At 38.7% G+C, this 15007-nt stretch overlaps 1 protein-coding gene across 5 annotated transcripts in view; it reads right to left on the reverse strand.

Moving 5' to 3' along the window:
- si:dkey-220k22.1 (multiple epidermal growth factor-like domains protein 9) overlaps window positions 1-12004 on the reverse strand; it is a 120140-nt gene extending 108136 nt beyond the window's left edge. For all 5 annotated transcript variants that reach the window (XR_010800376.1, XR_010800377.1, XR_010800375.1 and 2 more), the window contains exon 1: window positions 11429-12004. Coding sequence is in view for 2 of the 5 variants with exons in the window: in XM_066660724.1 (XP_066516821.1) it covers window positions 11429-11867 (439 nt within the window). In the remaining 3 variants the exon portion in view is untranslated. The remainder of the gene's footprint in view (window positions 1-11428) is intronic.
- Between the last annotated feature and the right edge of the window lie 3003 nt (window positions 12005-15007).

A 15007-nucleotide genomic window follows, 5' to 3' on the forward strand; every position in this document is an offset into this window, starting at 1 on the left:
GAACATATTAAAAAAAAAAAAAAATTTCATGAGTTTTCATGTGAGACATATTCTGCTAAGAATCATATACACATCATATTGAAATATTAGTTTTAGTCTTTGGCTTTTTATTTAGCATGAAAATCAATGGCATTTACTGTCATACGCCTAGTTAAGTGACAAAATTCACCACACCTTCTGGGTTTGTGTTCACAGCCCCTAGTGCACTAGTGTGTGTGTGTGTGTGTGCTCACTGCCACAGATGGGTTAAATGCATAAGACACATTTGGTTGTACTTTGTACAATGACAAAGAACTGCACATTATTACATTATCAACTTGGGGAAGATTTTTCTGACCAATATTATGATTAAAATTTCATTTACAAATATCTTATATAGGCCTAATTTTATCAACAACACAAGATTTTTAAAACTGCCATTTATTCTGAGTTTTATTGTGGCTATAATGTACATAGTTCAGTTTGGTCTTGGATTTTTCTATCTCTGTTATATAAAAGCAAAATTACCTCATTTACAACTTTTTAATAAATTGCTCTTTATAAATTTAGACTATCATTAAAATTATAGCTCTTGCTAATTTAAAAATGTACACAATTTTAGATAGCATTATTACAAGAATATGTGTTTGTTTAATCAACCACATTTGCAGTGAGGGGAAAAATTGCTTTACAATGCAATTTTTTTTATTATTGCACTTAAATAAATTGTATTAAAACAGTTTGAATTGAAAACAATGCCTGGAATCAGGTACTTTCATATTCTATTTCTGTCCTTCTGTTTCTGAAGAGATTAGTTTTTCACCCCCAACTGCACAGTGTGGGAAGAGAAGATGGAACTATTTCATTTCTGCCCACGGCTGTCTGCCCAACCCACTGAACTGACAGTGTAGACTTCCATCTTATAGGTGGGTAATGAGCACAGAGGGAGGTGAGGACAGTGGGGGAGCATTCTCACTCCTTCAACAGCTGTGCAACATCCCAGTGGGATCAGACAGGCTGTAGACATTCAGGTATTACACAAGAAACATGCTGTCGGTTAGTACAGAATTTAGTGAAAAACAGAATGTAAAAGAAGGGCTCACACTCTTCCGCTAAGCAGGCATCCAAGATGATGGGATAAAATCAATATGATATTTGGAGCTGTATTAACCCATATGGCAGTGAAACTACAATGTTTCCATTTTGAGTAAGCGAGCCCTTGACACTTAAAAGGCGAGATGAGAGCTGTGAGCATATACCCAGGCTCCAGCAAGAAGACCAAAAGGAAATAAGTGTCCTGCAGAGCCAGGAAAGGTGGCAGATTTTTGTTTGCTGTTTCTGTGCTTGTTTAGGCCTAAGGATCTTTCAGGGTTGGCAAGTCTGTGCACCAATACACCCAACTAAACGTCCCCCAGCTGGAGAGCCTAAATAAGACTAAATGAGTGAGACAGAAACTGGGTTATGCCTCTCCAAATAAATTTGCTTAGGAGAGGCTAATGCACATTTCAAAGAGGAAATGCAACATTTCCACACTTATGTAAATCAGCAGAAATACTGCATGGCTTGACATCTGAAATGCAGTCCATGTGTCAACAGAATAAACAATAGTGGCTTCTGTAAAATGTCACTGAGTAGCTATTTATAGGGCCATCAAATATGATTATTGACCATTTAACAACATTTACACTAAATACATTTTTTATCCAAAATTTTGTTGTAATACTTTATAACGTGATTTCAGCTCATTGAGGTGCACTCATTGTGGGCATCAGAACTGGTCAGACAAGGGCTTGAGATCACCACGTCCAATGGAAAGCATGGGCTGGAGAAGAATAAAGCCCTCCTGTGTCAGAGCAGCAGAGGATCACCTAGTGCCTTTTAACATATAGAGAGTAAAGCATTCCTAGGAGAGTAGAGCCTGTAACATAGAGGTGTATACAGCCTATTAATACCCTTTACATCAGAAGAAATGTTAAGTCACCAGAGGTTAAACTTTGGGCCATAAAGTATTCTGTAAATTGATTAGCAGAAACAAGTCGGACTGGAATGAAAAAAATCTCCAAGTAACTCCTTATAGTACAATCAGATATGAGTCTGATCGTTTTAATATTGTTGACAATATTTCTCCACTACTGTAAAATAAGGCCAACCAGTCAGTTGTGGACAGCATAAGTCAGAAAACAGGGATAGCATGGGGCAGAAATGTGAGAAGTAAGCAAAAATGATAGCAGAAAAGGAAGAGAACCAAGCAAAAATCACTGAAATCCTGACTGAAGAAGAAAGAGAACTGAGCAAAAACAAGAGCTTCTGTGTGTTTTGGTTGACGTTGCTGCTTACCTGCGAAGTAGTAAGCAGGAATAAGCACTGAAACCAGCTGTTGTGTACCGGGCTATTTAGACAGGAAGAAAACAGTGTGTTTTTTTTTGCCCCTTGTGTAATTTTGGCTAGTGCCTGTCACAAACTTTAAATTAAGACCCCAGGGAACCATGTTAACTTGTGGAAGCGGGGTAGAGTATATCTGATTTCAACTCAAACATGACAAACAGCAGGGACTACAGTAAATAAATATTCCTGAGTAGCTCCCTATGGTGCAGTCAGATATCATTTCTGATCAATTTTAATAAAAATAAATCTCTGTAGATGTGTATTACACCTTGATGGCCCAATTGGAGTGAGCACGAATTATATTAAATGAGGAAATGGTGTAGTTAAAGAAATGGAATAAAATGGCAAGAAAATCATGAAGACAAAAACATAAGAAGAGAAATTCCTGAGGTAATATTTCCCAATGCAGACGCTTAGCACTGAGCTCCTCAAATGAACGATAATAAAATATCATCAAAACCAGCTGTCATATGTTTTGCCCTGAGCGGCTTGAAACATTCAAACGTGATTAATAGTTTAGGCATTGGGTTCTTGGGGGGCAGGATTGGAGTGGTGGGGGGGCGAGTGGGTTGAATCTGTATTCCATGCATTTATTTTTCCATTGGTGTATACCATGCTGAACGTATGGAAGCAATCTAAGCTCAAACTGCCTCAAACCAAATCCCCTGAAGTGCTGAAGTCAGAGAAAGGAGTAGCTTAAACCCAACAACTGCTGTTGGGCCCTGATTGCAGTTTGTGCAGTGTTCACGAACACTGAACAAACCACAAATCCATACCCTTCTTCCTGTCCACATAATAAACAACAAGCCTCCATCACATTTAGTGCACAGGCTATGTTCACTGAAATAGGTGTAGCTTATTACTTATTAAAATGAACTGATGTGCACCCAAACCAAAAACACAACACAAAAATCTTTAAGCTTTCTCTTAAATTCACAGCTCAATATAATACAAAAACATCTGTTATGTGCGAAATGCATTCAATATTTCAATCAACAGACACCCAGCACAATTGGCAATTTGTCAGAAACAATGTATACAGTTACGCAACGGTGGCAGAGCAGATAAATTCATAATGAAAATAATGAGACAGAGAGAGAGTTCTCAGTGAGAAAAAGATTTGCACATACATAAAGACATACACATACAGTATGTGTAGCTTTTTGGGAACAAGCTTGTTTTGGTTATGTGAAATTTGTAAAAATGTCAAGGCATGTCAGATTAGTGCTGGGCAATAAAACAATATCAATTTTTTTCATGATTTATTTTTTGCTTAATAACGATGAAAAGCTTTGGGTAATAGAGCTCAATAAACATTCATTTCTATTCCCAGTTAGCAGAGCCTGTTGCACGCTATCAGGCATGTAAACTCATGCTTTTACGGTAAATGAACATAGGAGACCACATGAATGTGAGAATGTAAATAAGACTATAATGGGTTTAATTCAAGTGCCTGTGTGTATGCATATATATATATATATATATATATATATATATTAAATATGTTATAGTCTCCTTTTCACTCTGTGTTTTGGGGTGTAATTGTCTGGTATGGTGACCCCCTGTCAGAACACAAGCGCAGAAACTTTTCCTCGTGTGCAGGGAGAACCCTAGACAAGTTAACCGCACTGTTATGACTGTTCTCTCACAAGGTGTCTTAACTCAAAGTGTATTTTTCTCCCAGGAAACTTTTTGGTGCCTTAAGTGGTTTTTCTTCACACAATTTTCTCCACTCACAATTTTTTTAAATGGATGCGACACCACAGATCAGGCTGCTTCTTCTAAATAAACATGGCCAAACTCCCAAGTCCAGAACTGTTCCTGCCTTGTGCCCAGTGATTCTGGATAGGCTCCGGACCCACAACAACCCTGAACTGGATAAACGGTTAAAGAAAATGAATGAATGAACGTGCACACCTGAAAGCATTCTAGCTTTCCCACTGTTACAAACACTGTTCTAAGCCCAAGTTCAATATGTTTACAGTTCATCACATGGGGGGGGGGGTGTTTATTTATTTATTAATTAATTATTTTGAACTCTTCTTAATCTTTTTACTCTTACTACTTCTTTAAATACGTGAGGTGGTAATGCCCCAAGAATGATTTCATGACACAAGATATAGATATCATTTTTTTTTTATATATATATATTTTTTATATACATTATACATTTTTAGAAGGATTTCCTTTTTCACAGTGTGAAAAAAAAAAAAAAACAACAACCAAAAAAAAAAAAAATTATTATAACATTTTTGGCCATATCACCCAGCTCTATGGCAGATTACCTCAGACGTGACTGAAAAGCCTCAGACTCCAGAGGGTTAATGCCCTCCTGAACTTCTTTATACCGCTTAGGTATGCAGGTTTCACTAAAGTGTTGTTGAGAGGGAATGCTGTATTTCGGCTTTATGTACGGCAGCTCACAAAAGCCTTCATTTTCCACTACACTGAACGGCCACATGTCCTTGCAAATGAAACTGTTATTTACAAATGTTTCGTTATTTTTTGCGCAAACTGAAATGTTGCCACACCTTTGATTTGTTACCAACTGGAGAGTGTATAACTTTGTTTCCTTGGCTGCTACTGTTTGGATGACTGGTAGACAGTGGCTGCATTATTATTCATTAAACACATTTATTTGGCAAACTGCAACAGGAGGAGTATAGCATACAAAGAGGAGTCATGCAGATGACTGAATATTTGTGTCTCATAAATGCATCAGATCATTTGCTGTTTGGGTTGGTGCATTGATAGATTGTTACATCACCAGTGCCTATAAGACTTAGCTCTGTTATTCACTACTTCTTCAGGCCAGACTAAGACCATTGTGCCATAGTAAACAGCAACATACAATTTTCATAGCATCCTGTTTAAATAAAGACTATGGATTTTTTTTTCTTTTGTGTGTGTGGAATGCAAGGTGGACCATGGAAACAAACATCCTACAGTTACTCAGTCTCTGACACCACTGTAGAAAGAACCTGTCCAAGCAACAAAAAAACAGCGATAAAGTGATTCAAAAACCAGACAAGACGTCCCTTGTCCTTTCACACAGAGACACCAACTAACTGCCTAATTCTGCAGCGTCCTCTTCTGTCTTTATTCCTTCAATCTCTCACCCGTAACACTGACCATTCATTTGTTATAAATCCCTCCAGGCCAGGTAGAAAAGAGAATCCCAGAGTGAGACTGAATAGGACATGATACAGAGAAGCGAAAAAACAACAGCATGGTGAATTGTGAGGAGATGGCAATTACCAGTTTGTCTGTAGAGCTCTGAGAATGCAATTACACTGCACCACAGACCAATGAGGCGGGGCTTTATACCCCTCTAACTGACACTAGACATTGAGAAAGGTGACCTCAGAAACAGTCTCCCATTGTTAGGGTCCTGTTTTATATTGTGATTATACAATCACCTTTAGCAAACTACGTACATTAGAAGGGGTAGAAGGGTTCTCCAGTTTGACATCACAGAGGAACAAGCTTGTATGAGGCCACACAGAGAAGAGTGAGCCAGAGTGAGGTTGAAGGGAACCTGACACGAGGAAGTAGAGAAACAACAGCAAGGGGAAGTGAGTAGATAATTACCAGTTTGTCCAAAGAGCTGTGCTGCACTTGCTGCTAAAGAAACTGATTAACAATGACAGAGCTTAGTAAAGACACAATAGGGCCAAGTACTTAAAGCGCGATTGTGGGGGTTGCAATGAATGCAAACCAGTCAAAATGAATTTTTTTTTTTCTTCCCCGAGTCTTTGTCTGACTAGTGTTGTTCCAATAAAAGCAATTAGGCACTGCTCATTTGAGGAGATTGTGGAGATCCTCAGAGAGTGTGGGTTCCAACTACGGCTAAACAACTTGAGTAAAACCTCTAATTGCAATCTTTCTTGTCAATACTGTGATTGCAGTTTAAATTGCAGTCACAATGGTCAGAAAATGTGTGATTGTGATTGCAGTTTAAATTGTAGTAACAATACGGGACAGAACGTTTACCATTGTGATTTTAGTTTAGATTGCAGTCCTAATATTGGTCAGAAACTTTTTATTGTGACTGTAGTATAAACTGCACTCACAGTTGTGATTTCAATTTAATCTTTGTCATTATTTTATTAAAAAAAGACTTGATAAGCTCTATTCGGAGGGGATTTGTTTTATGTGGAGACCTGTTGTAAAGTAATTTTACCACACTTCAGTAAAATGTATGATGGATTCACACTGGATAGGGATTCTTGGTGAAAATGACAGAAATGAGAGTCGTTACCCCACCAACAATATCCAGCCCTCAATGACCTCTAGTCCTTCCTAACAGATAATGAGCGAGGAGATGGCAAAACTACTGAAAACACTGGTAATATTTGTTAGAATATCACGGCTCTAGTAACAGTACTTTCGTGTAACAGTGACAGGTCCAATTTAGACTATAAACATACGTTAAACATGCTTTAAGAAGACATTACAAAACACTGCCCAATTGCGCAAAGAAAGCAGAGATACATTACATAGGCCATTCTGTGTCAGGTTTTTTTTGTTTTGGTGACTTATCTAGGACAAAAAATTCTGCTCAGCCCAGGTACAGTGACCTCATTATGTTATACACTATATGGCCTTATGTTTGTGGACACCAAAACATTAGGGAATTCAGTCATGATTTGTTTTAGATTACAACTCCTCTCTAACGACACTGATTGCATCTCATTCACTTAGTGAATTAAGTTCCACTGCTCACCAGCCCAACAATGGGGGATTTACACCCCTCTAAACAAATCTTGGCATTGATGTGCAGCTGCTCATGTTATACTATGGAGACCAAATTAATCTGTCAACAAAAAAGTGCACCTTGAAACACCTGAACCAAAGGTATGTCTACAGCCTTCTGACATAGGCTTATGAACAACATTTAGTTCCACTCTGAATTAATATTGCTATCGAACAGCTCCAAGATCCTGAGATTGTGGCTTCAATCCCAGCCTCTGAACGCTTTCTGAAGGAGTTTGGGATGTTCTCTGCATGATAAGCTTTCTTCCCACAATCCAAAAAAAACATACTAGTTGGTGGACTGGATGTTCCAAAGTGTCCAGAGATGTGTAAGTGACTGGGTGAGCTTGTGGTGCCGTGATGGACTGGCACCCTGTCAGGGGTGTGTTCCTGCACCCAGTGAATCCGGGTAGGCACCTAATGGCCAGGCAGATGCACTGTGACTCTGAAAAGGACGAAGCAGTTTAGGAAAAAAAATAAAAATAAATAATGTGTAAATAATGAGTTCCAGGAAGGGCTGGGGAATACACCAACCTCAAAAACACTAAAATTACCTCCTTGTTCCTACATGTTTTTTTTTTCCCATTTTATCAGCTTCATTGATCATTCAGGGCCACTTTGTAGTTCCACAATAACAGAATGTAGGCCACTTCTCGCTCTTGTCACCCTGTTCTTTAAAAGGTCAGGACTCCCACCAGACCACCGCAGAGCAGATATGATTTGAGTGTCAGTGACACAGTGTTTCTACAAGGGGGACCAAGAAGCTAGGTGTGTCTAATAGATTGGCCAATGAGTGGACACAATTTGTAAAAACTCCAGCAGCACTACTGATATATTATCGCTTGTAATAGAAATGAAAATATAAGTGGAGCTGATAAAATGGGCAAGGTGTTGGTTTTAATGTTTTGGCTGACTGGTGTATACTGTCTAAAGTTGTGAACTATGACATTTACATACAGTGATTTTAAAGTACTAATTAAAATAATCTTCCCTTATAATACCCATAAATTAGCACTGTTCCTGTTGCCAAGCATGTTGTTTGTCTTAAGGTTTCAATTCCATATTGTGTGCTTTACTCAGAACATTCAGAGTGCTGCAAACAGTTTCGGAAGCAGAGTTTAAAATAGAAAAAAAAAAAAAAAAAAAGTCATTGCAAAAATGCTTTATTTGTCTGGGTATGTCTCCTGAAAACAAGCTGTGTCAGGTAAAAGGAGCTTTTACATTACAAAAGCACTACCTAGTAAAAAGGGGGCCATGAATTTAATTAATGCACATTTAAAAACTGTGAATATATTGACAGGGAATATTACTCAGCACTAGTCCCAGTACAGTCCTTTAACAACTGAAAGTGCATTATACTTAATAGGCACTTATACCTTTGAATATGAATGCCCTTTCTCTGTCATATTCTGTATTTTATTTAACAGGTGTTGAGTCACTGAAGTTAAGCTCATGTCTCTGTTTTGTGCTGATAGCAACCGACTGTCTATGAACAGTAAAGCCAAAGAGAAATGAGAAAGACATTTCTGTTTTCAACACAGAACAGAAAATATTTCTCTGTGTATGCAACCTCAAACATCACCAATGTCAGGAACTGTGGGCCTTGCCCTTAGAACTGAAAGAAGGGCCAGCAACACGTCAAGAAACACTGCCTAGTTTTGGGCAGGCTATATACCAGTCAATATGCATTTTTACAGGATCATTCCCCAACCTAGTGTTATCATTCAGGAATACACAAACTGTTCTTCTTTACTGTTCACTTTAACACTGAAATATATAGGCCAAAAATTAACATTGTCCTGATTGTTAGCCCTGTATTATGCTTTGTTCAAAAGATAATTCAGGCATATAAACCCTCCATATATAAACTCACAAACACAGAAGTGCATATCGCCCAGATTAGCGCCCCCTCCAGGGTGTGTTCCCACCATGTCCCCTGTAATTCCAGGTCGGCTCCGGACCCTACCTGGCTTTATTCTTCCAACCTGCTGCAGAAGGGCTCCAAGAATCAATGCAAACAAGATGGAAATGGAGAGGTGATCCACCTACACACCGAACTAGTAAAAGAAACACTGAGTCACAGTCTCCAGCAAGATAAGGCTCCAGTTCATTTAACACCAACACAATCAATTAGAAGCACCCCCTTATATTTGAATGTAATGGTATCTACATTGCAAGACAAAGACAAAACAAGATGCTTGATCACCATGTTTATCAACAGCTATCTACAAACGTGACGAGACTCTTTGCAATCAACCTTCAATGAGAAGTTTGCACCATGAACGTATCGGGTCAGAGCACTACATTGGATCTAGACTAGTTCCCACTCATTTTTATATTTAGTGGTAAACTAAACTCTAAAATACTTTACAACAAAACAAACCCCCCTCCTGTTTGTTTTCATTCAGAAGCACCTCATCTTTTAAGGTAGAACAGTATGTTTGAGTAAGAAGCCAACTGTTTGTGATTGAAGTTTAACTTATCTGTAAATTTTTATTCACCACAGTAACTCATTTGTGACTCTTTTATAGCACTTTTGGTTAATGGTCTGAGTCATTTCCACCTTAAGTTATGCAATGCATCACATTATTTTACTGTGAAATATGAGAGAGTTATTCACCAAGAGAATGTGTGTACATGCTCAAATTTTCCCTTCTCACACTTAGGTTAGCACTGATTTGCCCTGTATTCTTTACTGTTTCTGCTCAGATTTTTAACACTCATGTTCAAGTTTATCATGTGTACTCGCAAACCATTTTGTACTCGTGCTCGTATATTTGCCGCAGGTAATATTTGTCCCATTTTCTACTCATAACCTGAGGTAATTGAATACGTCTCTGTTGAATCTAGCTGGAGATGTGGGTGTGTTCATCATGCCCTTCACAAACCATGAAAATGAAGGGAAGATCATGAGTAACAATTTCATTGGTCAAAACCCTTGCTGACTGGCAAAGATATCCACCAACCTTTGTCTTGGCTGGTTGACAATTATTATTATCTATAGCAAACTGAATATTGCAAATGTGAAACTACACCTACAAGAAAAAAATTGGCGAATGCTCAAGAATACGGATCATTATCTCCACCTTTAAAACGTGGATAATTATTCAAGATAAAGCTATAATGAGAAGGTCATTTCCAAGCTTCATCCCCACATGGCTTGAAAGAGGGCAAGGGGAATGGCACCAGTCTGTGTCACGGCACACAAAGGTGTGTCCAACAACAAAAGGTGATAATGTAGCTTCTGAGCTTTGAATGCTCTATGCTATAGACATCAATGGCATGGAAAACCTGTTTGAAGGAGGTGACAGGAAGAAAAGCAGGATATTCTGACAGGAGAATGGGAAAGCCGGGACATACAGAAAATGGGTCAGAGAGAACAATATCTATAGCTCTATCTACAAGCGAAAATAGTTCTAGGACACAGATGGACACCAACTTCCATTTTAAAGCCTGGAAAGTGTAGATTTCCTAGGACATAACCTTGATGAAGAATTATCTCACCCATGGAGAAGATGCCTCGGAGACAGTGAAGACTATTTAATATACATTACCTCTTCAACTCAATTTCAGGCTCATTCATCGGCAAAATGACAGGCCTATGTCCATTAGCAGCTTCCTTTAGTTAAAAGGCTGATATTATCCATATTTTCATCAATTTAAAAATGAATATGGATTTAAATAAAAGGATTTGAAACAGGGGCTGTTTGTTCCTTATGTAAATATGGTAAAGTGATACAAACATACCATTCCCATTTCTATCCAAACAGCCCAAATGTGGGAAATAAACTGTAAAATCAGGCTGTCTTAAATTACTTATTTTGTTGAAACGAACACTTACTCATGCTTAAGTTATAAAGAGTCTTTCAACTTGGACATCTGTTTGAATGAGACAATTCATAAGACACATTCGCAGGTATACAAACAGGCTGGAAATTGCCTATCAATGGCATATTTTATTTGGGAAAATAAATGTTTTAAAAACGAATAAGATAAAAAAAAAAGTTCTCTCTCCTTTTTGGAACATTAGAGATTAAATGGGCAGGGAGGGGCTTGTTTTGTGATATTCATATATTGTGTTCATATATTCTGCGGTTTACTCTCGCCCATTTTGGATTGAAGTTATATGGAGTGTATCAGACTAGATTGCTTTATTGAATGAGACAATACATTGCTAAATACACAATAGAAAAAAAATCACCAAATGGAAATATTAACACATTCACACGCGAAGTCTGAGAATAAAATACACAAATATAAGAGAAAGAGAAAGGTAAACCAATGTTACATGTGTAGTTAAGGGCTTTACCTCTCTCTGTGGTGAGGATTGTTGAGGGGGTGCTCTTGGTGGTTGTAGGAGATTCCTTTAGAGCCGGAGTGGTGGAGTTTTGAGGGGACGGGGATGTGAAAGTGGGTTTAACCGAAGTTAGTAACGTTAACCCCGCGGAGAGCGTGCTGGTTGTGCCGTGAACTGTTGTTTTTGTTGTTGTCGTTGTTGTTGGGGCCATTGTTTTGACTGGAGGAGAGGGGTTAGAAGAAACCAAGAGACGGTTGGTTTTCTCGGTGGTGCTGCTGTGTTTAATGGTAAGGAACGGAGCTGGTGTATACCGGGTTAATTCCTCCGGTAAGTAATTGGGGAGGAATGTGCCGCCGCCGAGCTCGTTATCTTCAGCCAAAGAAACGGCACTCATCAACAACAGAAACTCCAAAACTGGAAACGGTGACATTCGGTGATGCGCGAACAACATCTTCGGTTCCTTTCAGCTCCCCATGAGAAAAGAGAAGAAGTAAATCCAGTAAAACTGCCTCGAGTTGTCCGTTAAAAAAAGTACCACCGGAGCTCTCAGTTCGAGCTCGCACCGAGCTGTTGTTTGACTCTAACTGACAGTTCTCACCCTCAGCTACTACAAACGCTCCTCCTCCAGCAAATCAGGACTCATCTTCAGTTGACTGATGCGTTTACTGGCCAATTAGACGGCAAAGAGGCGGGGCTTAATAAACGGCCCGATTAATGAAACCCTCTTAACGGTTAAATCATTTTGAATGGACACAAAAACTAAAGACGATAATGAAACATGTTAACGTCGACTATTTAAAGCAAATTCAAGAGTTAAACAACAGAAGAAACACCTTAAACTCGGTACATTAAACTTTACTTTGGGAAGGGTTTACTAACTGTACAGTTTCCACGCTTCTGTATGAGTCTTTGAGGAATAGTAGCATATACTTAGCGCCATCATGTGGACAAAGTTATTTAACAGAAAGAAAACCCCTCTTCGATTTACGGTCACAGTTTAACCCTAAAAACTCATGTGTGTTCACCAAAAGATGTTTCCGAAGGAAAGAAAAAAACTTGACCGTAATAAAAAAGGGTTAGCTGTTACTCTACACATTCACATTAATTCAGTATTCACAGATCTATGAATATGAAATAGTTACAATCGGATGGGATTGGTTCCATAGGAGAATGACAAGGAAGCCTGGCTTTAGGAATCCACCCCTTTGGAAACACTACAGAAATGCTCAGCCAAGGCAATGACTGTTTCATTCGCTACTGGAGGGGCTCTTGTAGACTGTAGCTCTGCTGATCTGCATACTTATTTGCCCCATTTCAAATTGTTCTTCAATGATCAGGACCCCCAGAAGTCTGCTTTGGGTCGTGGGTCATTCTCAGTGCTGCAGTACAGTGTATTGCACTGGTACGAGTTGATCTGCCACAGCAGTGCTGCTGGAGTTTTACAACACTGTGTCTTCTCACTGCCCACTCAATTAGACACAGTTAACTTGTTGATCCACCTTACAGAGGCAAAGACTGTAGCTCATATTTTGTTGCACAGTTTGTGTTAGTCATCCTCTATTCCTTTTTCAGAGGAACACAGGACGCTGCTGCATATTTTTAACTGATGGGTTATTCTTGGTCCAGCGGAGACAGAGATGAGTTTAAAAACTCCAGCAGCACTGTGAAGATTAAGATAAAAATATAACAATAGTAAATAAGCAATAACAATAACAAAAATAACAATGAAGGTAGTCCTCTTTTTAAAAGACAAACTCAATTATCCCCGTCAGAACAAGACCAAACGATCTCCAAAATGTCTAAATCCCCAAATGTCTTTAACGTTAAAAGCTAAAAACATGAACTTGTATTTAAAGCAAAGTTTTCATGTATTTTGTATATATTAGAAAGTTATGGATTGTTGTTTTTTCGCGTCAAATTTTAATCTATGCCAAGAAAAAAACGGAAAGGATTATAAAGAGTTATTTGTTTCTTCATTTCAGCGATTGCTAACATATGCTTACAAATGTTTTACTGAAATAGCACTTTCTTTATCCTATGCAAAAGATTTAATGACCAAATAAGCTGTAGAGGAGTCAATAGTAGACCAGCAGCGTCCTCTAGTGGTATTGAGCCTTCACTACACGGCGGATGCATTGGAAATGCAAACATTTCAGAAGAGATTACAGTTTTTCTCAATTGCTTTAGTGCATTTCTCTGATCAGAATTGAAATTCTCATAACTGTTAGTTCAACCTCCACAAGATGTAGTCATTTGTGCACATCGTAGTAGCAGTTTCTCATTCCGTCCAAGAAAGTGCAAATGCTTTTGGACATGCATGTTGGAGTAGTTGTCAAAATCATTCAAGCAAATCTTGTGCAAACATCTCCCAAATGGAACAGTTTCTCTCAGGTGAACCTCATCTTTGACTGATGAGGAGTGTTTGTAACCAATGACAAGCCACTTCTCCACAGTCACTCAAAGCTGAATCACACGAACCCTCAATTGGCAAGTATATATGACCCAAGCAGGACACAGTGTGTGCCATTTTGACAATACAGTGACACAGAAATTGAAGGTCAGCATTGTGGACGAGGGGTGAGGATGCGTGGAGGAACCAGGGGAAGAGGAAGAAGAGGCCAAGTACATAGGCAGATTCCTGATGAAATTAGGGCTTCAATTGTGGACCATGTAGTCAATCATGGCCTCACAATGGCTGAGGCTGGGCGAAGGGTGCAGCCAAATGTTGGGAGAACCACTGTAAATTTAATTACTGAAAAGTACTGTACTGCAGCGTTTTACCAGGGGGAAGCACTGTTATTGTATACTACAGTAATACAGGTTAAAGCAGTATATGTCATGTTTACAGTAAATTACTGTAATTTTACTCTGCACCACATAGGATTGCAAAACAATCTCACAGAAAAGAGGAAGCCATTTGTGCAATGGGGATCGCCCTAAGGTTGAGAGAGATACAAAGCACTGTTATAGAGGATGACACTATCTTTGGGAAAATTGAATCTGTTTCAGTCGCTACGATTGACAGAGTGCTCAGGAGAAATGAAATGCACATGAAACAATTGTACAGTGTGCCATTTGAACAGAACAGAGACAGAGTGAAGGAGATCCGTCACCAGTGTGTACAGGGAAGACATTTATGTTCTATACTCTAATGTACAGTGCTGTAAACTGGTTACTTTGTGTAGTGTCATGCAGTACACTTGCATGGCAGCTCATACTGTACAATATGTTCTTCAAAACACATTATGTTACTCAGGAAAAAGTTGTTATAGTTCTGTCTGTCTGTCTCTCTCTTTAATTTCTAATCTCTCCCATTTTACCTGCTCTTTTGCCATATTTTTTTTCTTTTTATTCTGTTTTTCAACTCTTTCGTCTGTGTCTTATTTTTCTTTTTTGTTCCTCCTTTATGTTTCTCTCACACTTATTTCTGTCAGTTGTTCCTTCCCCAGTACCCCCCTTTTATCTCTTCCTTCCACCACATCCACACTGTGTGTCTTCTCTATGAATTTCTCTGTGCTGCTGTCTTTCTTTTTCATTTCATATTATTATTTTTTCTTTACACCTTTACTTCTCTCTCTCTCTTTCTCTCTC

This window comes from Hoplias malabaricus, chromosome 2, assembly GCF_029633855.1.
Source record: "Hoplias malabaricus isolate fHopMal1 chromosome 2, fHopMal1.hap1, whole genome shotgun sequence".
Classification (NCBI taxonomy): domain Eukaryota; kingdom Metazoa; phylum Chordata; class Actinopteri; order Characiformes; family Erythrinidae; genus Hoplias; species Hoplias malabaricus.